This window comes from Callithrix jacchus, chromosome 16, assembly GCF_049354715.1.
Source record: "Callithrix jacchus isolate 240 chromosome 16, calJac240_pri, whole genome shotgun sequence".
Taxonomy (NCBI): Eukaryota; Metazoa; Chordata; class Mammalia; order Primates; family Cebidae; genus Callithrix; species Callithrix jacchus.
In genome coordinates, this window is record NC_133517.1 from 23803619 (window position 1) to 23828482 (window position 24864).

Genomic DNA, 24864 nt, shown 5'->3' on the forward strand with positions numbered 1-24864 from the left:
GCTTTCAGCAACTGCAACAAATTAACACACCACTTTCTTGCATCAACACTATTCACGCTTCAGTTTATTTAAGTGCCATTAGTTTCAGACTGCTTGAAGTTGATCTAACATGACTGTGGAAAATATATGAGGATAATACCAAGACAAAAATATATAAAAATTGTTTTGTCTGTTAAATGTATTGGAAATATTTAAGGCTTAGTTTCCAAGTAAGAAAAGGCAATAAACTTTAACATTAAAATCAAGAATGTTCTGTGTGTCTATCTTCAAAACCTGAGATTATTTCCGTATCTCTCTAGCTTTCTATCTTCTGATGAGCATTCAACAACAGCTTCATCTTTTCAATTAGTGACACCGTCTTAAATCACAGCAGCTCTTAGAAACAAAACCGGCACAAATACCCTCGCCTCTCGGTGGATTTACACACTATCTTGAGGTTGAAAAAAGTTATAGACATGGAAAACAGCACAGTACAAAGGTGATGCTTATTTTATCTGGGGTTTATTGCATGGGCAGAGGCTGTCATTTTCCCATAGTGTCTTCATTTATTATGCTAATTGACTTTCCAAGCTCAGACTGGAGGGTGTCTGCCCTGTGAACTATTCTCAGTTGGAGGGTTTTAAAAGCAAACCTGTTTTGTGCCTGAATGAAACCAAAAATCAATGTGTTTCTTTTCAAAGACGGGAGGGTCAATACCGTGGTTGTTTTTGTTCCCATCCAGTTATGTAACCGTGGAGACTTGTTTCTTTGCTTTCAGGATTTGTACAAAACACATTAAAGTTAAACAATAGCGGAGTCTCGGGAGTAACCCTTTGGGTTGCGCTTTGGAGTGTGTGTCCCTGGGACACAGGAGCTGGTGTGTGTGTGTGTGTGTGTGTGCGCGCGCGCGCGCGCACGTGTGCGCGTGAGTTTCATCTCAAGTGCTGATGTGTGTGTGCCCGCGCGTGTGTGTGATTAGCCAGCACGCAGCACTTCCCCAGGGTTGTGTTTCCTTTTTCCTGAGATTTGGCGAAGGGTAAAGGGTCGGAGTCACACGGATACAAAGCATTTGATTAATGTTCAAGTCACCGCTGTGGCTGCCGGAGCCACCTCCCCTCCAGCCCAGGCCGAGTAAGGCCAGAGCAGAGGGGCTGGGCGCGCAGGGACAGGCGGGAGACCCCACTCCCGGGAGTTTCCTCTGCGGAGCCCCGCGCCCCCCGCACCAGGGTTGCGGCCCGATCCCCTCCTCTCCCCGCGCCCAGCCTCTCCCCAGCATGTAAAGTCGTCTGTCCCTCCTCGGAGTTGGCGCAGGCGGCAACTTTCCTTTCTCGCCGCCGGGGGCCGGGCAGCAGCTGGCGCGCGGGTTAGCGCTCAGCACGGCGGGCAGCGCCGCGCACCGCCGCCGACCATGAGCGAGGACAGCCGCGGGGACTGCCGCGCCGAGAGCGCCAAGGAACTGGAGAAGCAGCTTCGCCTACGCGTGTGCGTGCTCAGCGAGCTCCAGAAGACCGAGCGGGACTATGTGGGTACATTGGAGTTCCTGGTGTCGGTGAGTGTCCACGGCAGACGCAGAGGGACGTCGGGGCGGCGCGGGGCGCGAGTCCCGGAGTGGCCGCTGGAAGCGCGCGCGGCATTGTCTGTGCGGGGACCCGGGACGGGTCGGGGCATCGCAGGCGCGGAAATCCGCGCGTGGATGCTGCGTTCGCGGGCGCGACGACCCCCGCGGGGATTTGTTAGTGCCCTGAGACTCACTGAGTTGCGGGAGCCTTGGAGACCTCCGGGTCTGAAAAGTGAGCTGGAGAGAAGAAAGCTCCAGTCTAGGGAATCCCAGCTGCCCCATCTTCCCTCACTTTTCTTTTACCCCACTACACAGTCTGCTCAAGTGCACTATGTTAATTGTTTTCCCTTCTCGACTTTTCCTGGAGACTTCGTTTTAAAGCTTTGGTTTAATGATTAAAGGTCTAGCCGGCTACATTCATGTACACTAAGTTAAAAAAAAAAAAAATCCTTGAATGTCCTGGAGCTTGAGTTCGTTACTCAGATAACATGGCAGTGGCCGCTTCAGTTAGGATGTTTGAAACATAGGATTCTGGTGTGGGGGTACAGAGAGAGCAGCAGGGTGATGATCTCTAGCAGCTGTTGGATATTAAACCCACATGTGGCGCTCACCCCATCCTAGTCCTACAATCTCCCCCCTCCTCCGCCCCCGGTTTAAAATCTGTCCTCTGCTCAGTTTCTCGTCCCCTGTTTACAGGGCCCATGAGAGTACTGTAATCATGCTTCGGGACTTCATGGGACTGGGAATGTGCTTTCCCGGTTTCTGCTTGACTCACTGCCCTCTGCTTTGAAAACGTTTCATTCATTTTAGGGCCAAAGAGGCAAAACTGAGTGAAAGTAACTGCTGAGACATCACTCAAAAGTTGAATTTTTCCTATTCATTGCTGAAAAGACAAAGAATTTGAGCCTTGGCTTCTTTCCACCCAGATTCCTGGGAGAGCATCATTCAAAGAACCAGGAGCTTTAGTTTTTGTGATCTCATTCAAATCCTTCTTCCCCTTCCAGCAACCAGTTCCATGCCCCTTTGGTCTGAAGGAAAATGTTTCAGGTCCCAAAATTCCTGCTTAGTGTTCTGAAATCTGTCAACTTTCTGCTTACAATCATGACAGAGAAAATTCACTTCTTGGCTGTGGCAAGAAGGAAAGAATAATGTCTCAAGTGATGTAAAATGTACAGGTTGGCTTATAGTTGACTTCTCAAAATCAATATGCTTGACACTCAGGGTCCATATTCTCTGCAAATGTACAGGTATTTGAGAACATTCTGGTAATTGGTGATTTATAGAATTATTATATGCTTCCTTGTAACAAAGATTGTCAAAAAACATGTTTTTAAGATTTGATTTTTAATAGCTTTAAATTTGCCTTTCATGAAACTTTTGTGGTAATAAAGTTCTTCGTCTTTTGAAGAATCTGAGTCATTTTTTACATAATTACTCCTTGCTGCAGATCTATGAAAGCAGCACTGTGCAGAATGCTAATTTGCAGAAATAGACAGTTTTTAATTATATTAAAAACCAGTTTGTTGATCTTTATTTAAAATACCAATTTTTCTTCTAATCTTAAACCTGATTATTACAACAGAAAACTTGTTATTATATATAGAGTTAGGTAAGAAAGTATGAAAAGTACAAAATAAATTTTCCTTTTTTTACAAGGAGAACATAATTTCACGATTTCTTTTTATCTCTTTCGGAATCTGTGGGCTCTTCCACTTTTCATTTTCTTTGTGTATCATTTGTGCTTGTTTATGTTTGTATGTAGAAATGCACTAATTGGTGTGAATGCCATCCTAAATAAAAGTTTTCTTTGGCTTGCCCAGCCTAAGATCTATTTGTAATACATTATTAGATTTTAATTTTAGTGTATTATTTATAGCAACATTTAATCCCCAGGGAGTTTTCTTGGTGACCTGAAGTTGATGTAGTCACCCTGGTTTTGATATTAGACTGTGCTAATATGTACCAAGAACTTTTAAGCTATTCAAACCTTTTGGCCTGGTAATTCCTCTTCCAGGAATCTAACCTAAGGGAATGATTAGAGATGGAGACAAACAATAGAAGGTATTTTTAAAAGTTAGCTATAGTGTTAAATAAGTTGAGTGGTAAATTTGTTGTCAAAAATTGATAGTTTACTCCTAAGTCAAATTTAAATATCTCTTAGATTAGTCATTAATCATTTTTATTATTGGTTGAAGCCATTAACATGGATGAAGGATGACTAATCTCTATTGGGAAAAAGAAGAAGAGGCAGAAAACATATTTTTACTTCTACTAATAATCTATTTTTACTTAGTGACCTACAAATAAAATGGCATTATTACCATTGGCAAAAATGGTATTATTACCTTTATAAAAAGATCATATGTCCCAACAGTTTTGGGGGCTGCGGTGGGTGGGTCACCTGAGGTCAGCAGTTCGAGACCAGCCTGGCCAAAATGGGGAAACTCCATCTCTACTAACAATACAAAAAATTAGCCGGGCGTGGTGGCGGATGCCTTTAATCCCAGCTACTCAGAAGGCTGGGGCAGGAGAATTGCTGGAACCTGGGAGGTGGAGGTTGCAGTGATCAGAGATCACACCACTGTACTCCAGCCTGGGTGACACAGTGAGACTCCATCTAAAAAAAAAAAAATCATATGACTAGAGGGAAAAGTTTTTCTAAAATCTTTCCTATTTCCAAGCCCTCTCTCTCCTCAATTCCCACCCTTTGGCCTTTAAGGAAAGAGCATCTTCCTCCACTGCCATCCCCAAGACAGCACATGAGCATTGCCTTTCTTCTCTATACCATGGCATCTGTCTATCTGCATCTTTTCTGTAGTCACCCCTAGGCACATACTGCTGTTTGAACAAAGCTCTGTGCCTTCACCTGGCTACCTTGCCATGGTGGGCCGTGTTTCCTCAGGCCTCTGCCTTTGTTCTTCCTGTAGCCTTCCTTCTATACCTGGTGGATTCCTACTGGGCTTTCAAGGCTCAGTTAGCCCGGTCTTCCCAGGAGCTCCTTGCTTTGTACCCTCCCTACCTTGTATTTCCTTCTTCCACAGTTACCAAAATAGTTGATGTGTGCGTTTGTTTACTTTGGTCTCACTCTGCTAGATCTCCTTGAGGATAGGGACATACCTTGTGTGACTGTGTTTTCATTATTTTGTGTAGTGCTTGTGACATTGTAGGTACTCAGTAAATGCTTGTTGAGTGCATACATGAATCAATGTTGACCCATTCTCTAGCCTCCCACTCCATTTTTAAGGACAGTGCCTCAATCGTCCTTAATATTTTGATTTCCTGTTTTCTTCCATTTGGTCTAGATAGACAGTAGAATTTTCTTCAGTTTTGCTCAGGCACATATGAATTTATGCCGCAAAAAATTTCAAATTAAACATTAGTACCCGTCTTTAAAACAGAAACATGATTTAAATCAGGCATTAAGGTATTAAAAACTTTGCATGCACTATTATTTCATCTCATATATTCTAAATTTTTTTTGAGATCTGGAATAGGTTATGCTATCTAGATTTATTATTTTTAGGTCACAGATAAAATGGTAGAGAGTGACTTAATTTGCCTGAATTTATGTTCTTGTTTTGGTTGGGAAATGCAATTTTGTACTTTATTAAAAGTATTTGCAAACATTTCTTCTAAAGAAATGATTATATGAACCTAATATCCAGTATTTAACATCCAAAGTCTGTACAGTAGTAAGTAACAACCTGTTTCCTGTTTGCAAACCTGTGGCAGAGCATGCCAAGATGACAGACTCATGTGAGTGGACAGAGAAAGGGAAGACCCAGGGCTGGCTTCATGGATGCACATCCTGTGCAGTGGCCCAGGGTTCAGAGCTGGGAGGGACGTCCAGCTTGTTTTAATGCTCCTAAAATTCTTACCAATTTTATCTTTGACCTTGTGTTTTGCAGATGAAGTCTGATGGGACAGTGGACATGAGCAGAGCAGATACATGAAAGAAAAAAGCTTTTTATTTCAATACCTTTAATAGCATTCCCTCATAGTCCCCTGCTTTTTGAACAAAAGTCCTCACACTTTTATTTCGCATCAGGTCTGGAAAATTGTCTAGACCAGTTCCATTGTGGGTCAGTGGTATTGAGGCAGGATGACCATATAATTTACTGTGTAAACTGGGACACTTCTGCGAGTGAAAGAGAGTGCCATTAATAATTACACTGGCGAATAGAAGGAAACTGGGATTGTTCCTGGCAAACCAGAATGCATGGCTAGTCCACATCGTGGGCATATCAAAACAATGAATTCAAGCTATGTGTCCTGTCATAGACAAAAGATTTTCAAATTTGTTGCCTGTCTAGGCTTTGACCTCGGACACCTTAGCCTTTGAGTCCCATCTCTAATTTGCTTTGTGATTTTAAACATATTCCTAACTTTTCATGCCCCTTTTTCTTCATTTGTAAAATGGAGAATGGCATTTCTCAAGGATATTGTAAGGATGATGTGATGTATGGATTGGGCTTGGACCATCTGGCTCATAGGAGGGCCCTATAAGTAGTTACTGTTATTTTTGCTGATGCTACAGTTGTTATAAAGAGCCATGCTCTTTATAACAAATATAAGTGTGATCATTAATTACACTTTTTGTTTCTGTTATATTCCTCCTCTACGCTTTTTATATGGCCCCACTTCTCTTCTTTGTTTCCTCCTCTTGCATTTTCCTTCTGTTAGTATAGTCTTTTTAATGATATTCTTATAAATGCTCATTAGTTGGCTTTAAGACAGTGAGAAAACTTTATATTCCATGTAACAACAACCACAATTAGTATGGTGCCTTAGAGTTTAAACAACTGCATCCTCACTCTCTTATTCAGCTTAATATATGCGTGTCTCTTAGCTCTTTCAAATTGTGCTCCCTGGAGCTCCAGAGGCCCTTGCAAGGGCTGATGGGGAGCTGGATTTTATGACTTCAGGTTTGCCATTCTGGCTTCTCTGTGCATGGCTCTACCGTCCTCAGATCTGAGGTTTCATAAAAGCAGTCAGAGAAAACATTTATTTAGATGGCAAATTCCCAGAGAAGATGGACTTTGCATTTACTTCCCCTGTGTGCTTTTCTTGGCCTAAACACACGGCTTTGTAAATAGCAGGTGCTCAAGAAAACAGACAAACAGGCAAACAATGCAACAGCAAACAAAGAAGAGTCTGAATGAATCTGATTTCAAATTCTTTAAGTCATGACCTGCCTCTTCCAGGCAAAGATGACTGATTCAGTACATTATGCTTAAGGTTTATGTTATGGACTGAATTGTGTCCCTCCACAGGAGTCCTATGTTGAAGTCTTAACCTCCAGTACTTAAGAACAGGACTGTATTAGTTGATAGGGCCTTTAAAGAGGTGCTTAAGTTAAAATAAGGTCATGGGGTGGACCCTAATCCAATCTGACTAGTGTCCTTCAAAGAAGAGGAGGTTTGGACACACAGAGAGATAACTGGGGTGTACAGAGGAAAGACCACGGGGGGACATGGGGAAAAGGCAGCCCTCTGCAAGCCTAGGGGGGAAGCTTCAGGAGAACCCAAACCTACTGACACCTAGATCTTAGATCTTAGAGCTAAGCTTTCAGAGTTGTGAGAAAATAATTTTCTGCTTAAGCCATCAATCTGCAGTATTTCGTTACGGCAGCCTGCGCAGACGAATGCAGCTCATGTTAAGGCTTGGATCATCACAATAAAGGCACACGGAGGCAACAGAGATTCTTTCAGTGGGGAGTCAAGGGAAGTTTTGGGAAGAGGTGATGATAGAGCTGGCTCCTAAGGGATGAGGAGAAATATGCCATACTGGGAGAATTATCCATCCCCAGAGAGCAGCATGTGCAATGTGACCTCAGTGTGGCAGAGCTTGGCATGCAGGGTCTGAAATAGTCTTATAAGTATATCCTATTAGAATACCAATGACTTTAATATAAAAATAGTAGCTATTTTGATTAGATTTATTTCTTAGCAAGAGAATTCTGTTGACAGGGTTGAGGAACAAAGATGAAGTCTAGTTACCCATTAGGAGTCTGTCATTGCATTAGTCCAGGTAAGAAATGTGGAAAACAGTGGAAAACACAAAAGAACAACAATAAAAAACCCAAATCAAACCACAAAAAATCAAAAGCCCAACTCTGAGCAATTTTTTGTAAAAGCTTTAGTATTTTGTGTCCTCCTCTCAGAAGTGGAAGTTTAAGTAGAATAGAGAACATAGGATGGGACTGGGTCTCTGGTTTTGAAGAATGGATGGGTAGTGTCATTAACTGAGAATTGGAATGCAGGGAGCAGAACAGCATGAGGAGAAGGAAAATGAATTTGCTTTTGGACATGTTGAGGAGCTGGGCCACAGATACTGCTATGATTTTTGAAGATAAGAATGTGGAACTTGAGAAATAATTTGGGCCCAAAGTGAGAGATTTAAAAATTAATCGTGTATTTTGAAGCGATCTGGTGGGTGAGATGACACAGGAGAGCAATTAGAGGAGGAAAATAAACAATAGGTAGGATGTTGGAGAGTCAGTATTTAAAGGATACAGAAGAGTAGACTTTCAGTTATCAAAGGCTGAAAAAAATAACTAGGAGAGAGTGATACTTTGAAACCCAAGGAAGGAGCTAGTTTTTAGAAAAAAGGTCTCTTTACAGTGGCAGGGCTTGAGGGAAGTGGGCTGTGTGAAGATGGAAGAGGTTGCTGGATCTGGCAGTTGGAACGTCATTGGGGTTTTAGCTTCAGTAGAGTGTGTGAGCAGAAGCCAGAATGTCAGAACCAGTTGAGACATGAGTGGAAGTTGAGGATGTGAAGGATGATGGTTAAACTATTCAGAGTTTGGTGGTCACTGCGAGGAGAGAAGGGGATGATTTTGTCCTGGGATGGGTAGGCAGATGAGTCTAGCCAAGGAGAAGGAGACAAGAAGGGAACTAAAGCAGCGACAACAGAGCATGGCAGAAAGCAAATGGCATCTTTGGGGGAAGCATAGCAAGCACCCCTATGGCACTGAGGACAAGATAAGGCAAAATTTTCTGAGCCATCTTGTCATGTAACATATCCATAGGAAAATATCTTCAGACACTAAAAATGGGGAAGCTCTCACTTGTGTATTTTAAAAATTCTGCTGCTTCTTCAGTGTACAGTTTGAGGAACTGCCTGGGATGATCTTTGTGGCCTTTAATGAACACATACCAGAGGCTCTCCCTCCCACACTGGGACAGTGAGGTGAAGTGCATGGCACAGAATCAGATGACCTAGTTTTAAATCCTTGCACTGAAACTGACAAACTGTCTCATTTTGGGCAAACAACACATCCTCTGTATGTCTCAGTTTCGGATTTGGAAAACACATTTGATAATATCTCACAGGGCTGGCCTGAATTCAAATCAGCTTCTGTAGGTAAAGTCTTGATAGGTAGGAAGTATTTCTTTTTCCTTCCCCAAACTCCAAGTTTATTTGCCTCTCCTCTGTCTTGTCTATCCACAGACTGAGCATGGCATATGCTCAGACCAGCTTGAGAGTCACCAGCCTGTCTTTTCCAAGCCTGGAGGCATAAGGACAAGTTTAATAAAAGAAGATCCTGAGAAGGCCAGAGGGGCCTTTGGGAATGCCGTAGAGGGGGTGGTCTGGGAGCCACCAGGGAGGAATGACTTTCCTCTGGAAGGGACTCATGAGTAAGGCCAAGGGTCCACTTTAGGGGAGAGGCAAGTATGGAGGTTGCTACCCGATGGCCGTTCTTTCTTTATGAAGTTGAACTCTGGTGTTCTGTCTGATGTTCTGTTTTGTTGTTTGTTTTTGCTGAAAACGCAGTACCCTGAAGAGAACAGTAACAATTTGGACACACACTTTCAGGAATAGAAAAGGGAACTGAACTTGGATATCTGAGGGTGGATATATGATAGGCTTTGTTCAATTATTCTTTTAAATGTGATTTTATACATTAAGAAGTTCAAGTAGAGACATAAGCACTTCTGGATTGTTACATCTAGTATGACTAGGTTCAAATCTCAGAAATAATGACAACCATTTTTTAAACCATGCTGTAAATTGTGTAGAACTGCTATTTTACATTTAATGGACATTTCGGTTATTAGCCATGTTAAAAAAAACATTGATTTATTGGCATTTTAGTGTGATTATAGTTTCAGTATTTGTTTTAAACAGTGTTTTGTTAAACATTCTTTTAATGTATACTTGGCATTATATTTTCATACCAAATAAAATTATTATGTCTGTGTTTTGAGCACTATTAGTTTGACCTAAAAATAATTGTTTTAGTTTGCATTATTTCTTTAAACATTTTATTTATATTTACTTTTCATGAGATTGATTTTTGTTATTCTTCATTAAAAGTTTTATTAACATTTTTCAAATATAAATTTATTAGAATTATATTATTAACTATATTAAAATCAAGATCTTTGATTTACATTATAATTACAAACCAAGGAATTTATAATTTATTAAAATTGTATTAGCCATATTAAAATCAAGATCATCTTTAATTTACAACACCATAGTTGCCTCAAACAATCAAAAATTCAGGAAAAACATCCCTTAGTAAATGTTTCATTGATTAAAAGTGTGGCTGGGTCCCTTTTTACATGGTATTGAACATAACTATTCACATTCTGATACATCTAATAATAACTGCTTAAAAAAATTTCCTCCATTTTCATGAACTATTGCATTTGATCCAAGAGGTCAATGGTTGAAATTTTAAGGAAAATGATATGCTAACTTGAAGTAATGATTTTAAGCACTTCTAATTAGTATAGGTGATTTCAGACTTTGATTTCATGAATAAATTTGTTGTATAGCCTTACATATATAATAGAGCATAGTGTACAAAAAGGGATCTATTTTTCTGGAGAATACCTTAGCAAAGGACATTGTGTTTTGTCATTAATGTGAAATGCATCTTTTCCATTAAAAGGCAAACCCTTCATTTGGAAAGGTTAAATTGTATAATACCTAAGAAATGACTTCAGCCTATTCAATTTAGAAAACCAATATAAAAATATTCTCTGGTTTTACAGCAAAAATATCACAACATAGAATATAGATGGATAAACATTTTTATTCACTTGAAAAGTTGGTTTCTCGGAGAGAGTCAAATATGGATTGAGATCTATGTTTGATTTTGCCTTGCCACTTTTGTTATTTTAATTATCTATTCAAGTTGTCTTCTTGCCAGTAGGAGAGGCTTTATAGATGGTGACACATTTTCAGAAATTGTGCAAGAAAGAAATGCTGGTATTTTCCCTTGGTGCCTTGTAATGCCTCAACTTGGCCTTGCTTTCATGCTTCCTAGGAGTTCCAGCCTTTTCTTATTTGAGACTGTTGCCCCAAAGAAAGAAACCTTAGGATTCCAGAAATAATATCTCCCATTCCAAAGCCTTATTTCTATCAGTAGCACTAGGAGAAGATCTATGGAGAGGCATTATTATACTCTATTAATTGACCTAAATGTTAGTCGCATACCCACATATTCCAAGATTACTTTAAGAATTCATTATTATCCCAGAGGTACATGGATGAAGGGGGCTTTCACTTTGTGTACTGTATAGCTATGTCATATTTGACTTTCTATAATTTTATATAGAAATATATTTATACATTTTATTATTTATTTATTTACATATTTGAGACGGAGTCTCACTCTGTTCCCAGGCTGGAGTACAGTGGCATGATCTCAGCTCACTGCAACCTCCACCTCCCGGGTTCAAGGGATTCTCGTGTCTCAGCCTCCCGAAGAACTGGAATTACAGGCACCTGCTACCATACCCATATGATTTTTTGTATTTTTAATAGAGATGGGGTTTCATCATGTTGAGTGGGCTGCTCTCGAACTCCTGACCTCAAGAGATCTGTGTGTTTCAGGCTCCCAAAGTGCTGGGATTACAGGTGTAAACTACCATGCCTGACTAACTTTATATATTTACAAAATGTATTTTGAATATTCTAGACACAACTTTATCTCAAGTTTTCTCGTACTCCTTCATAATGAAACCTCTTGCAGAGACTTCTAATTGTCCCCAGTACCCAATATTCTTTTCTTCTATAGTGATAAAAGTTTTAGATCCCCCTTAAGACATTTCCCAGCCTCCCATGCAGATAAGCATGGACCTGTGTAAAGGTTCTGGGTAGTGGGGTGTGAGCAGAAGTGGCCTGGGTAACTTCTAAGGTGTGCCTTTATCATGAAGGAGTATGCATTCTTTTTTCTCCTTTCCTTCTTCTCCCTTGCTGGTATGAGGATGTGATGGCAGGTGATGGGACAACCATTTTAGACCATGAAATGAAAGTCACATGTTCAGGGTGACAGAGCAACAAAATAGAAGAAGACCACGTCATTATTAAGGTTTTCTAACCTATGTCCTGTCAAAAATGGGCCTATAGGAGACATCAATATTTATTTAACTCTAACCTAAAATAATTACATTTTGATAACAAGACCTCGTTGACATGCAAATAATTGATGAATTGACCAACTTTAATGTCTTTTTTTCTCTGTCTTATTATTTTTAGTTTATTTTTTATTTTTTGTGTAATAAATATTCTCTAGTTGAGCCATGACTCCCCTGGATTATGCTAAAACTGTACTTCTTTGTTTTCTATAGTTATACTTTAGTTTTTTCTTTAGAAAAAGAATAGTATTTTTTTCTTACCTGTACTTAACATATTCTTTTTTTCCTGAAGGCCAGAGTTTTGTGTTTATTTGTAAGGATATTTGTTCAGCTGCTTTAACTGAGACCAAATAACAATAGTTCGAACATTGCAGAAGGATTGTTTGTGACTAGGAAAGCCATATGTAATCAACATGGCCTTTTTTGCTTCCTCTCTTAAGACTCTGGTTATTTAATTTTTGAATTAAATATTCCCCAGCAGTGTTCCAGTGGAGTTAGCAGCTCAGCTCCATCAGGTCATTCAGAGACCCCTGTTTCTTTTATCTTATTGCCCCACAAGCCCCTAGGACCCATGAAATCTGAGTGTGCGGAGGTTAGAGCCAGGCCTCAGTATTTATGTAGTTTCTCTAGGTGTTTCCAGTGGGTTAGAGGAGGTAGGGGAACCAGTACAGTAGGGTGTTGTCCTTGTCCCTATGGTTGAAGCTGACTTACCGCTACGTTTTTCACATTCCAACCCCAGGGGGACAGAGGGTGGGAGACAAAGTGGAGGGCAAGCACTCACTTTAAGGATATGACCCAGAAATGACACACGTCACTTTTGCTCTCATCCCCACAGCCAGATCTTTGTAATGTGGCCAATCCAGCTCTAAGGGAGACTGGGAAATATGCTGACTGGCTGGACAGCCATGTGCCCAGCTGAAACTTAGTGAGTTCTACACTGAAATAATGACGTGGGAATAAGTCTTGAGGGGCAAAGAGTCGTCTCTGCCACATTTTGAATCCATTGATGCTTTAGTTTCCTGTCCTCAGAAAATCATTTATATTTGTTCTTGGATTCCTTTACTGAAAGAACCTATTGTATTTAAAATATAATTTGGATTACTTCCCTCTAAAATAATGTATTGTTTCTCACATAGCAATCCATCTAACATTTATCTCTCTCTTCACGTGTGTGTGTGTGTGTGTGTGTGTGTGTGTGTGTGAGAGAGAGAGAGAGAGAGAGAGAGAGAGAGAGAGAGAGAAAGATCTCTAAAGGTTGTTTTTGTTTTTTCGATTGGCTTTCACTACAGAAAAGCTTTGAGGTATTTAGTGATTTTATGTAATTTTAAAATTTTGTGGAAGTTTCCAGAAAAAATATTCCAAGATAATATGGAAATTCTGTTTTTGTTATGTATTTCTTATGTGTTAGACACTGCATATTCATATATAACTCACAACTTAGAGCTACCTTCAAGGATGGGATCATTGTAAACTCACACCTGGGGACACTTTGGTCATTTCCTAATTGGGAGAGTGGGGATTCTGAAAAGATCCTCTGCACAATTTGTATAGCTCTTCCAAGATGTTCTGCTGATGAGTCACTGGCCCGGACCCTTCCAGATTGTGGGAATGGTGTGATTAATCAGGACTAGGAAAACCAAGGCAGATGCTGGAGCAGGGACACAGAACTTGTTGACTCCGGAAGTACACAGAAGCTAGAAATCAGGAAGTACAGTAATTCATTTCAGGCAAACCATTAAGCACAAGGGAGCAACAGGAGCTTATGGTCAATCCAAGACAGGGTCAGAGCCAAGCAACACTCAGGAGCCAAATATTACCCATAAGTCAGGAGTTTCCCGTGCAGAAATAAGGAAACACATGAACCTTTCAAAAATAGACAGCCTTAGTTCTCCCACTGGCATGTCTGTTAATATATGTCAGTACTGCTGCTATTTTCACCTTAATTTAATTCTTCTGAGATCATTTTGGATCTCTGGGTATTTACAGTGCTTTCTAACAGGTTTGAACCCATGGCTTGGTGTTTAAATATAGCTCATGTGTTTATCTTATACATGATTAAATCACAAGGCATTTGAGGCAAAGATATAAAATTAGTTTATATAATAAGCATATATAATTATTATGTGTATATATACGTGTATGTGTGTGTATATATATGTGTATATATGTACATATATATGTATACACACACAATCTCCAAAATGTGTGTAGGTCTGCATTCAATATTCTATGGATTGCTTAGGTGAAAAGCATATATTTATTTTAAACATATATTAAGTGAATCCATTGTTAAAAATGATCATTATTCTTGAGAGTGTTCTGTTTGCCAGATCTACTTTGACAAGACAGAGGAGAGAAAGTGGCCTTCTGGTAGTCATAGAATGAAGTTTGGTAAATGGGTCATGTTGTATAGCTAGAGACATCTTTCTCAGTTTCTAGAGCAAGGACAATTAGCACAGCCATGTAATTGTAGGGTCCAAAAGGGAATCATGTTATTGATGGAAGAGCATAGCTTTCAATTAGAATATAAGAAGTTGCTGTTTCTCCTGTATAATTTTTAGTGCACTAGTAATTCTCACATACAAGTTGGATCTTCTCTGAATCGTTAAATGTTTTTGAGGGTAGCAAATACTCCTCTTTGGGATTTAAGATTTTTTTTTAAATTGTACTTATGGTTGACTTCATTGTGAGAAACATGGTAAGTCGGATTTTCAGAAAATTTGAGAGCTTAGTACTTGACTGAATCTTCAATTTCAAATATACGTATTTTTATAGATGAGGATTTGGGTCAGATTCACCTTTGATGGTGTTGTGAAAATATAAGCAAACCTTTTATGGTTTGTAAAAGTAATTCAAAGTTCCAATTCCTCTATGATATTCTGTAATTTCTTTTAGTACTTAATATGCATTAAGTAAAATTGACAGTTTTTTTTACAAATAATACAGAACTAAAAAAATCCATAAAAGAGAACAAACGAAACACAACAAAGACAAGAAAAGAAAGTGCAGCCAGGGCTATTTATAAATTAATGTGCAAAGCCACCTTTATTAAGTGAAAAACCTTATTTTCAGCATTGTGTAATTTATGAATCAGGCTACCTAAAATGTAATCCCTAATATGCTAAGCATTATGATTGATTCTCTCCAGTGATTGTTTTCAAAATCCAAATATTTTTATTCTTCATGGCCCGAGGCATGTTTACTGAGCACCTAGTGTGTGCCAATCGCTATTCTAGGTTCAGAGGATATAGCACTGACAAGCATTAAAAATTCCCGCTTTTATGGAGGTCCAACTCTAACCCAGGAGCTACAACATAAATGAGTAAACTATGTGATACATTAGCTAGTCTAAATGCCCGGGAGAATAAGTGAAGCAGAGAAAAGGAATAAGTGTACGTGTGTTTTGACATTTTATGTAAGATGAAAAAACAGGCATTCGCTATTTTCTGTCACTCTTTTTTGTAAATCTCTACAAATATTTGAAAGAATTTGTATTTTTTACTGTTAATCTTAACAGGCAATATCCAGGACCAAAGTGCGAATCGGCCTCTTGTTTAACTCTTCAGTATAGTAGTGATAAATCAGAGGTGAGATTAAACCCGGATGTACATTGCTAATAAAATTAACAGAACAGATTAGGAAAAGCATGGTGACATAAAGACTTAAGGCTTTAACCAGTGTCATTCTTTAGTTGACATTTTTCATTCTATTGACTTTAATATAATAGGCATATATTTTTTAAAGGTGCAGACTAAAATCCACTGCCTCTCTCTGTTCTGTATACCATTGAGGAGCTTATTTTGTGGAGGGTTTTGTCAGTCAGGTTTCATGCCCCAGCAGCTCTGTGTCTAGTGGGAACTGCAGCCAGCCAGTGTTCAAATTCATCATGGGTGGGAACCCAGCACGCTGTGCAGTGGGGGACCACTGGTTGAAAAGCTTCTGCTGGAAATGAAGTGTCCTTTAGCAGGGAGGGGACGGAAGCATTGAACAAGTGGGACAGGGGTGGGAATTGGAGATCTTAAATGTGCAGCAGGCTCTAAAGGCCGTTTTATGACCATTGCCTTAGATAATCCCAGATGTGAGTTAAAAGTAAGGGAATAGGAAGGATCAAGAGTACCTTGCAAAGTCTCCCCGGCTTTCTTCCTGTGGTATTGTGTCTCTTATTGCCCTAAAGAAGTGACTCCCTTGAGGCTTGTGGACAACTGGAAGAGGCCCCTTGTGGCCTTCAAAGTGCCATTGGGAGCCTCTGCCAGAGACTGTGGGGAGGGGAAAGGTCACTTGAGGACTGTGGAAAATATTCCCTTTTTCCTTAGTGCCCCAGAGCCTCGCCTCTTGACTGATTGTTAATAGAATCTGGGAGCTCAGATTCTGGTGCTGACATTTTTTTCAGGGTTGGTTCTAGAAATGATATTTCTTAAGCAGCCTTTTGTGGAGCTTCATTCTTCAGTTCACTGAATTTGCAGCACAAAGAAAAGGAAATAGATTTATTACCATCATTATTACCAACTTCAGAATAGGAATGGGTGAATAATTATATTGGGCTTTTAAAAAGTATAACCGAAGGGAAGGGATTTAGCAGTCTGTATTTTTTGATAAGGTTATGTGCTTTCTTCTTCCTGTTTCTCTTTAAGGAGACCTTTCTGTGGCTCATACATTATAAAAGTTAAAAGGAAGTGCAAACACAATTACCACAGAAAGTTGAAATCTTTTGCATCCACTTCTCTTTTGTGCTATTTGTGACCTGTCTGCCTGATTGTTTCAAAGTAAGGAAAATCCTGGGTTTCTTATCTATGCTTTTCAGGGGAACTGGTTTTGACTGTGGTGTAAGTCTGACAAAATGGGGACAATCAACCTTAACCGAATAGTCGTTGTACCAAACTAACCACAAGAATGCAGAGAATACACGGGGGAACTTTAAAGGCAAGATTTGCCTATGGAAATAATGCAAGATTCAGTGCCTAGGAAGGAAATCAGATATGTAAAACTCTTTCAACGCTGTAACAAAATTTTCTATCTGTCAGTAGCTCTTACTTGGAGCCTTTGAGATTTTCTGCCACGCTCTGCTCAGCATCTTAACACTCGTTCCAGTCATCAGGTTGCCGTGCACTGGGGTCACCATGCCAGAGCATGACCTGGAGGCCCTGGGTGCTGATGGTGCTCATTTATCAAGAGCACAGTGTTTGGTTTGGGGTTATCACCAGGGTGCAGGGCGGGGGGCCGCATTTAGAGTTTGGTCTTAGATAATGTTTGAACGTGGCAGGGGGTTGTGAAAGGAACTGGGGACAAGGGTTAACCCAGCTCAGGTCTCTCTCTGTGGTCTATCACTGCAAGAGCCAAAGCAGTAGCTTCAGAGATCTCTGCCACGTTTTAGAGAAATGTTGTTCCCGTTGCTCAGCCCACTCTCAGGCATTCTGGTCTTATCACCCACTGTGTCTTTTCTCATGCAGCATCCTCTGGCACTGACTGTGTAGCTTTGGGTGTGGCCTTCAGGCTTGTGATGACTCTGAGGGATGGACGATCCTATAATAATAAGGCTTAGGACCAAAATTATAACCCAAGGAGAGGTAGATTTTGACTGCTTTTAAACCTCCTTTCTGAGATGATTAGAGTAACATTTGAGGCAGTGGGTTTGCAGTTACTCCCTAAAGTCCATTTTCCACCTAGGAAGGTTTATTAATGTTTTACGATTATCGTATAATTTAGAAGAATGCTTACCACCTGCTGGGACCTTCCTTAATATATCAGGTCTGCTCTTTTCTGGAGATGAAACCCTCAGAAAAACTTGAAATCCTTCCTGACAGCTTGTTTGAAGGTTGCTGTTTATTTTGGTGAGTGGGTTCATTTTGCCACCACTGTGCAAAAATTGGAAGTCTCTTCCTTCAGCTCATATATTCCCAGGTAAGCACAGGTGAAATCAGTTGCTCCAAACAAAAGGAAAAGAGAATTTTTTGGCCATCATCTGAGTTTCCCTCCCGTCTGAAAATTTTTATAATTTCTAAAATTTCTGTATTTTGGGAATTTGCTCTAATTCCCAGTACCTTCCATATTTTTCTGCTTCTTGATTGTTTAATGCTGTTATAATCTGCTTTGAGATTCCATAAGTATGGGAAATAGTAAGAGAGAAATCAGCTATCTCCACTTTGGGAAGCCAAAGTGTGAAGTGGTTTTGTTTATTGACCTGATGGTGTATATTTGGGTAACAGTAGTTGAAAGTGAGTTAATCTCAATCTGTTGATCTAAACAGATGGAAATCTGTTCCTTGGAGTCATAGCCTTTAAATTTCATGTAAGGCAACGTAAATTCAGACACGGTTTAGTCATCAAACTTCTACCCCACACTAAAGAACAAAAATAAATTAAAAGTCCCAAATCTGCAAACCTTCAATGAGAACTACTCCTATTCATATGAAGAAATAGTATAATGACCATCAGCCTTTCAACAACATGGTATCAATTAGGCCAGCAAAAATAACAATACCCCTAATCTATTTTTATGGTCCTATGCCTCTGATGGAACTAATTTTCAAATAAAGCCTAATAACTTAACTTTGCAGTTCTCAGCTCCACCAACCTCCTACAGAGATTTTGTTGGGCTGCTAGTTTGGGAAAATATACCAAACGTACTTGGAGTTAGAGTCTCACAAGAATAGCTATAATTTTCACATGTTTTCTTGATCAAGAGGTAATCCTCCTTTAACTTCAGAGTAAGAAATATGAAATAAATCAGAAGAAAATCATTTTTCTTTCTGCAATTGTAATACAACTGATTATCGTACAGGACTCTATTCCAAGTGCATGTCAGGAGGCTTGAGGGTCAGGACAGAAACTGAGGGTGGAGGGCTCACTTCATCCACCTGCTAACACAGCAGGCCAGTGCTATCTACAGCTATTTTGCAACTATTATTCTTATATTAATTTACCCAATGCAAATAGATTCTCTCTCATCTATCACTCTAGTAATGAAGAGTAAAGGCCTGTGGCTTTTGACTAGATTTTACTTTTCACAGGAACTCTTAAAAAGGTTGTCCCATTTCATGGTGTTGCTTTTGTGGAATAGTGATTAAATAGTCCCACTGAAGAGTAGGTGTAGGGGTGTAGAGTGGTATAGGGGGTGATAAAGGTAGCTTGGGGCCAGATGGTAGATGGCCTCAAATAGCAGTAGAAGTAGTTTAGAACTAATTAGTAGACAGGGTGGGAGCCAGAAGAGTTTTTTTGAGTAAGGGAGTCACAACATTGGGCCTTGGTTCAGTGAGAGTCATTTGGGAGGCCAGCTTCTAGCCACAGAGTGCAGTAATTGCTCTATTGGGCACAGGTGAGATCCAAGAGAGACTGACTCATTAAGCCCAACGAAAGTCAGAAAGACTAAATTGGTGAGGAATATTGCTGATGCTTGGGCCTCACTGCAGACCTGCTTAATTAGAATCTAAGGGTGCAGGGAGAGGGGGTGGAAGTCAAGAACTGCTAGTTTTAAAAATCTCCCCAGGTGATTCTAATACGGAAGTAGGGTTGAGAAATACAAGGAAAGAAATCAATGACACTAATATACATATTAATCAAGGATTGAGATACATGTTTTCCAATCTGCTCCTAAATAATAGATAATATTATAATAGAATGAATGATGAAAAGAGATGCATTGACAAAATTCACTTATAAAACTAAGAAGTAACTCAACATTGAAAAGGAAACTAAAGAGAAATGAAATTAGCCAGGAGACTGCATTTATTGGAGATATAGTTACCCAATAGTACTTCTCAATAGCCATGAGAAATGCTGCTAGTGGAAAATATATAGTTAAAGTTTTGATTTATCTTAGGTAGAAAGCAGTCAACAAATCATTTTCTTGTCTGAGCAAGGCAATAAGACAACAGCGACTAGAGGGAAGTACTCCTGACGTGGGAAAGGAAGTATGCTACTTTGGGAAATAAGGATGTTGTAGAAATTAATATTTTAAAGTCTTCGGAGAATTCCCATGGAAGACTGATGTATTTTCCAAAGTTCTTTGTTGTGATGAGATACGGAGGGTTATTTGCTAAGTGCCCTTTTGTGAACATAAGCATATGCATGCTAAGGGAGATGTGAAATGCAAGAAACTGATTTCTGTAAAGCCACTTGTTTGATGTGATGTCCTTAATGGTTCTGTTTTGTTTTCATCTTTTCCCTTATGTCTGAAGATATAATTAAAGTTCACTGCTGCGAGGGGCTCAGGTGTCTTTACTTTTGGCTGAATGAGTAATAGCCCTTGATTTCTGGTGGCAGTAATTTCTGTAATAAATTCCATTGGTGGTCTTTATAAAACTTATTACCTCTACATATGAGTAAGGAACAAAAGTGTAACTTTGATTTCTTCCTGCTTATGCCATCAGATAGTGTCAGGTATTCTGTGCCGAAAGCGTGTGAAACCTCTTCTGAATTTCATTGCCTCTTGCAGCTGCTATGTAAATTTTCTCCCAAAGTTTTCAGATTCCCTGACTACATTGTTATATTTACTGCTGAATTTGCTGTATTCTCATCCTCTTTCAACTGCTTCCCAATCTGGCTTTCAGACCCCCTTTTTTTAGAAGTTAGGCATGACCATCTTTTAACCACACCTCTTAATTCTGTCCCAGTTTTGAGCTCTCTTTGCTGCTCCGACATTGTTAATCAGTGCTACTTGTTTGAAATTTCATCCCTGTAGGGCCTCCCTTAGGTTCCCTGATGAAACTCTACAGTTTATCTGCTTTTCTTCTAACTTTCATTTCTTAGCTTCTCATCCCTTTCTACGTAACTTTTATCCCTTCCAGTAAGCTTACCAACTGACCATGGCCTCTGTAATTACCTTTTACATAAACCAAACTCAATTATACTGCTCCAGTGACGATTTTGAATCCCAAAGTCATGTCTTCTATATAAAGGACATTGCACTGTATGTCTCACTTTTGCCTCAAACTCCACAGGTGCAAAACTAAATTCATCATTTTCCCTTAGAGGACACGTAACTTCTCTTTGTCCCTCCCCTATTTCTATAATTGGTCTTCTGTGGTCTCCCTGGGGAAGGCTCAATGTCATCTTTGTCTCCTTATCTTTCATCCTCTGTCCAGCCAGTCTCAATGCCCTGTTGATTTCTGTTTAAGTCACTAGATATACCCCTTTCTCCTGGCCTCCCCTGCTTCTTCTCTGAAGCAGTTTCCTTTATTTCAGGGGTGATATAGCAATGAAAGAATGGGTAGACTGATATCCATCCAACAAACATGCTCAGATTAACCTTCCTAAAAGAGTGTTTCATCTTTTTATTTGATTTTGTCATAGACTTTACCTCCTCGATGCTCAAACACCCTAATTTCTCAGCTTGTCATTCTAGAGCCTTTATAAAAAGGCCCTTGCCTTATCTGTTGAACTAATTTTCTGCAGCTACTCCTGAAGAATTTCTCCTTTAGGGTTCTCGAGTGATCCATCGAATATCTTGCTGATCTGCCTTTCTGCCTCCGCTTATGCATGCTCTTCTTTCTGCGGGGATAACTTTCTTTTCTTCTTGAATATCCATACTCTGTATCCAATTCAAGCATCACCTTTTTGTGATGACATCTATTCCTAATCCATTTCATACCACTTTTATCTTCTTGTCACCTTCTATATAGGTTCTTGTCGCTACTAACTATAGGTTTTATTGTTGGTAACACATATTTTAGCACTTCAGTATTATTGGCCTTGCATTACTGTGTAATAAATTTTGTGTGGCATATCACAGTTTATAAAACATGGTCATATTTGGGTCTGATAGTGAGGCAAGTCAGACATTTAATGGTTGGAAACAGTCATATTAGTAGTAGCCTCAGAACACATGAATACCAAGAGTTAAATGTAAAATGTGAAAGGGGAACCTAAGAATTAACATCAAGAACAGTGCTTGTTCAATTGTTCTAACTTTCAAGGTGCTTTCACTTATTGTAAAACTTAATGCATGATTTTTTCCTTGATGTATTCTACGGAACCTAGCATATGTCTGTTACATACTAGTTGTTAAGTATCTTATTGACTGAAGTATGAAGTAGAGTAATATATGCTATAAATAATCAAGAAAATGTTTTATGAATTATAAAAATGAACTTACATATACCTCTTTTCACTTATATTAAAAATTGGAGGAAGAGTGAATTATTACTAAAAACTGCTTTGATGTGCTCTGATAAACAGCTTTCTTAAGATAATGTGAATTCTGAAAATTAGGCCTTTGTCAGATGGGTAGATTGCAAAAATGTTTTCCCATTCTGTTGGCTGCTGGTTCCCTCTAATGATTGTTTCTTTTGCTGTGCAGAAGCTCTTAAATTTAATTAGATCCCATTGGTCTATTTTGGCTTTTGTTGCCATTGCTTTTGGTGTTTTAGTCATGAAGTGCTTGCCCATGCCTATGTCCTGAATGGTATTGCCTAGGTTTTCTTTTCGGTTTTTATGGTGTTAGATCTTATGTTTAAATCTTGAATCCATCTGGAGTTAATTTTTGTATAAGGTGTAAGGAAGGGATCCAGTTTTAGCTTTTTGCATGTGGCTAGCCAGTTTTCCCAACACCATTTATTAAACAGGGAACACTTTCCCTGTTGCTTGTTTTTCTGCACATGTACCCCAGAACTTAAAGTATAATAATAAAAAAGATAATGCGAATTATAGGAACTTTGTTTGAAAGCTTTCTCTCAGTGGTGCTTTGGTGTACTGCTTTGGACTTAAACTAACAAGATACAATTTTGCCAATATCCTGGTTGAGAAGAAACAGCGTGATTGCTATGAAAAGAAAAAGAGAAAAGTGAAAGAAAGAAAAATCTATAGTTTTTAAAAAGCATTCTCATAAACTTGATTTTAAAAGTGAAAATTTATGAGCATTCTTCATGTTCTGAAAATATATTTTAATAAGTATTGTATTTTATAACATGGCATGACATCGATTAGCTGAAATCCTACCTAGAAATATGCTAGTTTATTATATTTTAGAGAAAACTTTTCCATATAAGGGATAACAAAAGGATGGATGAAAGGGAATTGACATTTTTATTGTTTTGGTAGATTAAAATAATGTGGTTGGCCAAGTACAGGGTGAGAAAATGTTCCTACCATTTATTGTGCAAATTCTGAGAATTTATTTGGAACTGATTGTACAAAAGCTAATACTAAGAAAAAGTTACTTAACTTTTACTGGAATGAATGCTTATGATAGTCCTCCTAACCTAGAGATGATTCGTGAAACCCCGTCTCTACTAAAAATACAAAAATTAGCTAGGCATGGTGGTGCGTGCCTGTAATCCCAGCTACTCAGGAGGCTGAGGCAGGAGAATTGCCTCAACCCAGGAGGCGGAGGTTGTGGTGAGCCAAGATCACACCATTGCACTCCAGCTTGGATAACAAGAGCGAAACTCCGTCTCAAAAAAAAAAAAATATTTTGTTTCAAATTCATTTATCACTTTGGTCTCTTGCAATTTTACTACCTTCTTTATGTAAGGATATAACAATTGGATATTAAGTTAGTTGTAAAACAGGTAGAAAAATGCCCAGTTTTTCTATAGGTATCCAGTTTCTGCTGCATCCTGACTGTGGTGACTGAGAATTAGCTCCGGAATCCATCCTTGCTGTGTGTTCCTCTTACCACATCTCAGTCTGGGCCTGTGCACCTCTCTCTGGAGAGCTCTGGTTTCTGCTTTCATTATTCCTCTTCTCAAGTCTCCCTGTACTGCTAAGAAACTAGTTTTCCCAATGAATGGATGACTTTTATTTTGTCCCTCCATTTTTCAAAACTGTAGCTGACCCTGACCTACTAAAACCCAACCAAAGCTCATGGCCTCCTCTGGTCAGGGCCTATCAGTCTTTTGAAATTATAACGAACCAGTGGATCTGGCTGATGTTACCTACACACGGCCTGTTGTGTGTGTGTGTGTGTGTGTGTGTCCTACTAATTACGTTATACAAGTACCTGTAGGTAGGAACTAGGCCTTTTCCACATTTTTATTCCCTGTAACTAATTTCTTTCTTTCTTTCTTTTTTTTTTTTTTGAGACAGAGTTTTGCTCTTGTTACCCAGGCTGGAGTGAAATGGTGCGATCTCAGCTCACCGCAACCTCCACCTCCTGGGTTCAGGCAATTCTCCTGCCTCAGCCTCCGGAGTAGCTGGGATTACAGGCACACACCACCATGCCCAGCTAATTTTTTGTATTTTCAGTAGAGACGGGGTTTCACCATGTTGACCAGGATGGTCTTGATCTCTTGACCTTGTGATTCACCTGCCTCGGCCTCCCAAAGTGATGGGATTATAGGCTTGAGCCACTGCACCCGGCTTCCTGTAACTGATTTCTAATGCAGTGCAAGGCCTATAGTGAACCTGAAGAATGAATGAGTGAATACATGCTTTTAAAGTGAAACAAGTAAATGTTAATATGTATCTTTTTATTGCCTACATTTCCAAGTGCATAGTAATTTCTTAATACATTGAACATAGGAGAAAATGAGAGCCACAGAATTCAGCAAACAAATATTATTACAAATAGCTAGTGTGGCAGGGAAGCAGTGCCTAAGTATTATATTTCAGCATCTCTTTTTCAGCTAGTATACTTAATATTTATCAGGATAGTAACTGATTTTTCTCTTACTTGTGTGTTTTTTTTGGGCGGGGGGTTGTTTTTTGAGATGAAGTTGGGCTTTTTTGCCCAGGTTCGAGTCTCGGCTCATTAGAATCTCCACCTCCCGGGTTCAAGTGATTCTCCTGCCTCAGTCTCCTGAGCAGCTGCGACTACAGGAGTGAGCCACCATGCCTGGCTAATTTTTTTTTTTTTGTATTTTGGTAGAGACAGGGTTTCTCCATGTTGGCCAGGCTGGTCTTGAACTCCTGACGTCAGGTGATCTGCCCACCTTGGCCTCCCAAAGTGCTGTAATTACAAGTGTGAGCCACTGGGCCCTGCCAGGATACTAACTAAGTTCTGATTAAACAAATGCATTCA

At 39.5% G+C, this 24864-nt stretch overlaps 1 protein-coding gene across 2 annotated transcripts in view; it reads left to right on the forward strand.

The window, feature by feature from the left end:
- Window positions 1-1118: 1118 nt before the first annotated feature.
- PREX2 (phosphatidylinositol-3,4,5-trisphosphate dependent Rac exchange factor 2) overlaps window positions 1119-24864 on the forward strand; it is a 301789-nt gene continuing 278043 nt past the window's right edge. For both annotated transcript variants that reach the window (XM_054246467.2, XM_002758971.6), the window contains exon 1: window positions 1119-1528. In XM_054246467.2, coding sequence (XP_054102442.1) covers window positions 1388-1528 — 141 coding nt within the window. In that variant the 5' untranslated portion in view covers window positions 1119-1387. The remainder of the gene's footprint in view (window positions 1529-24864) is intronic.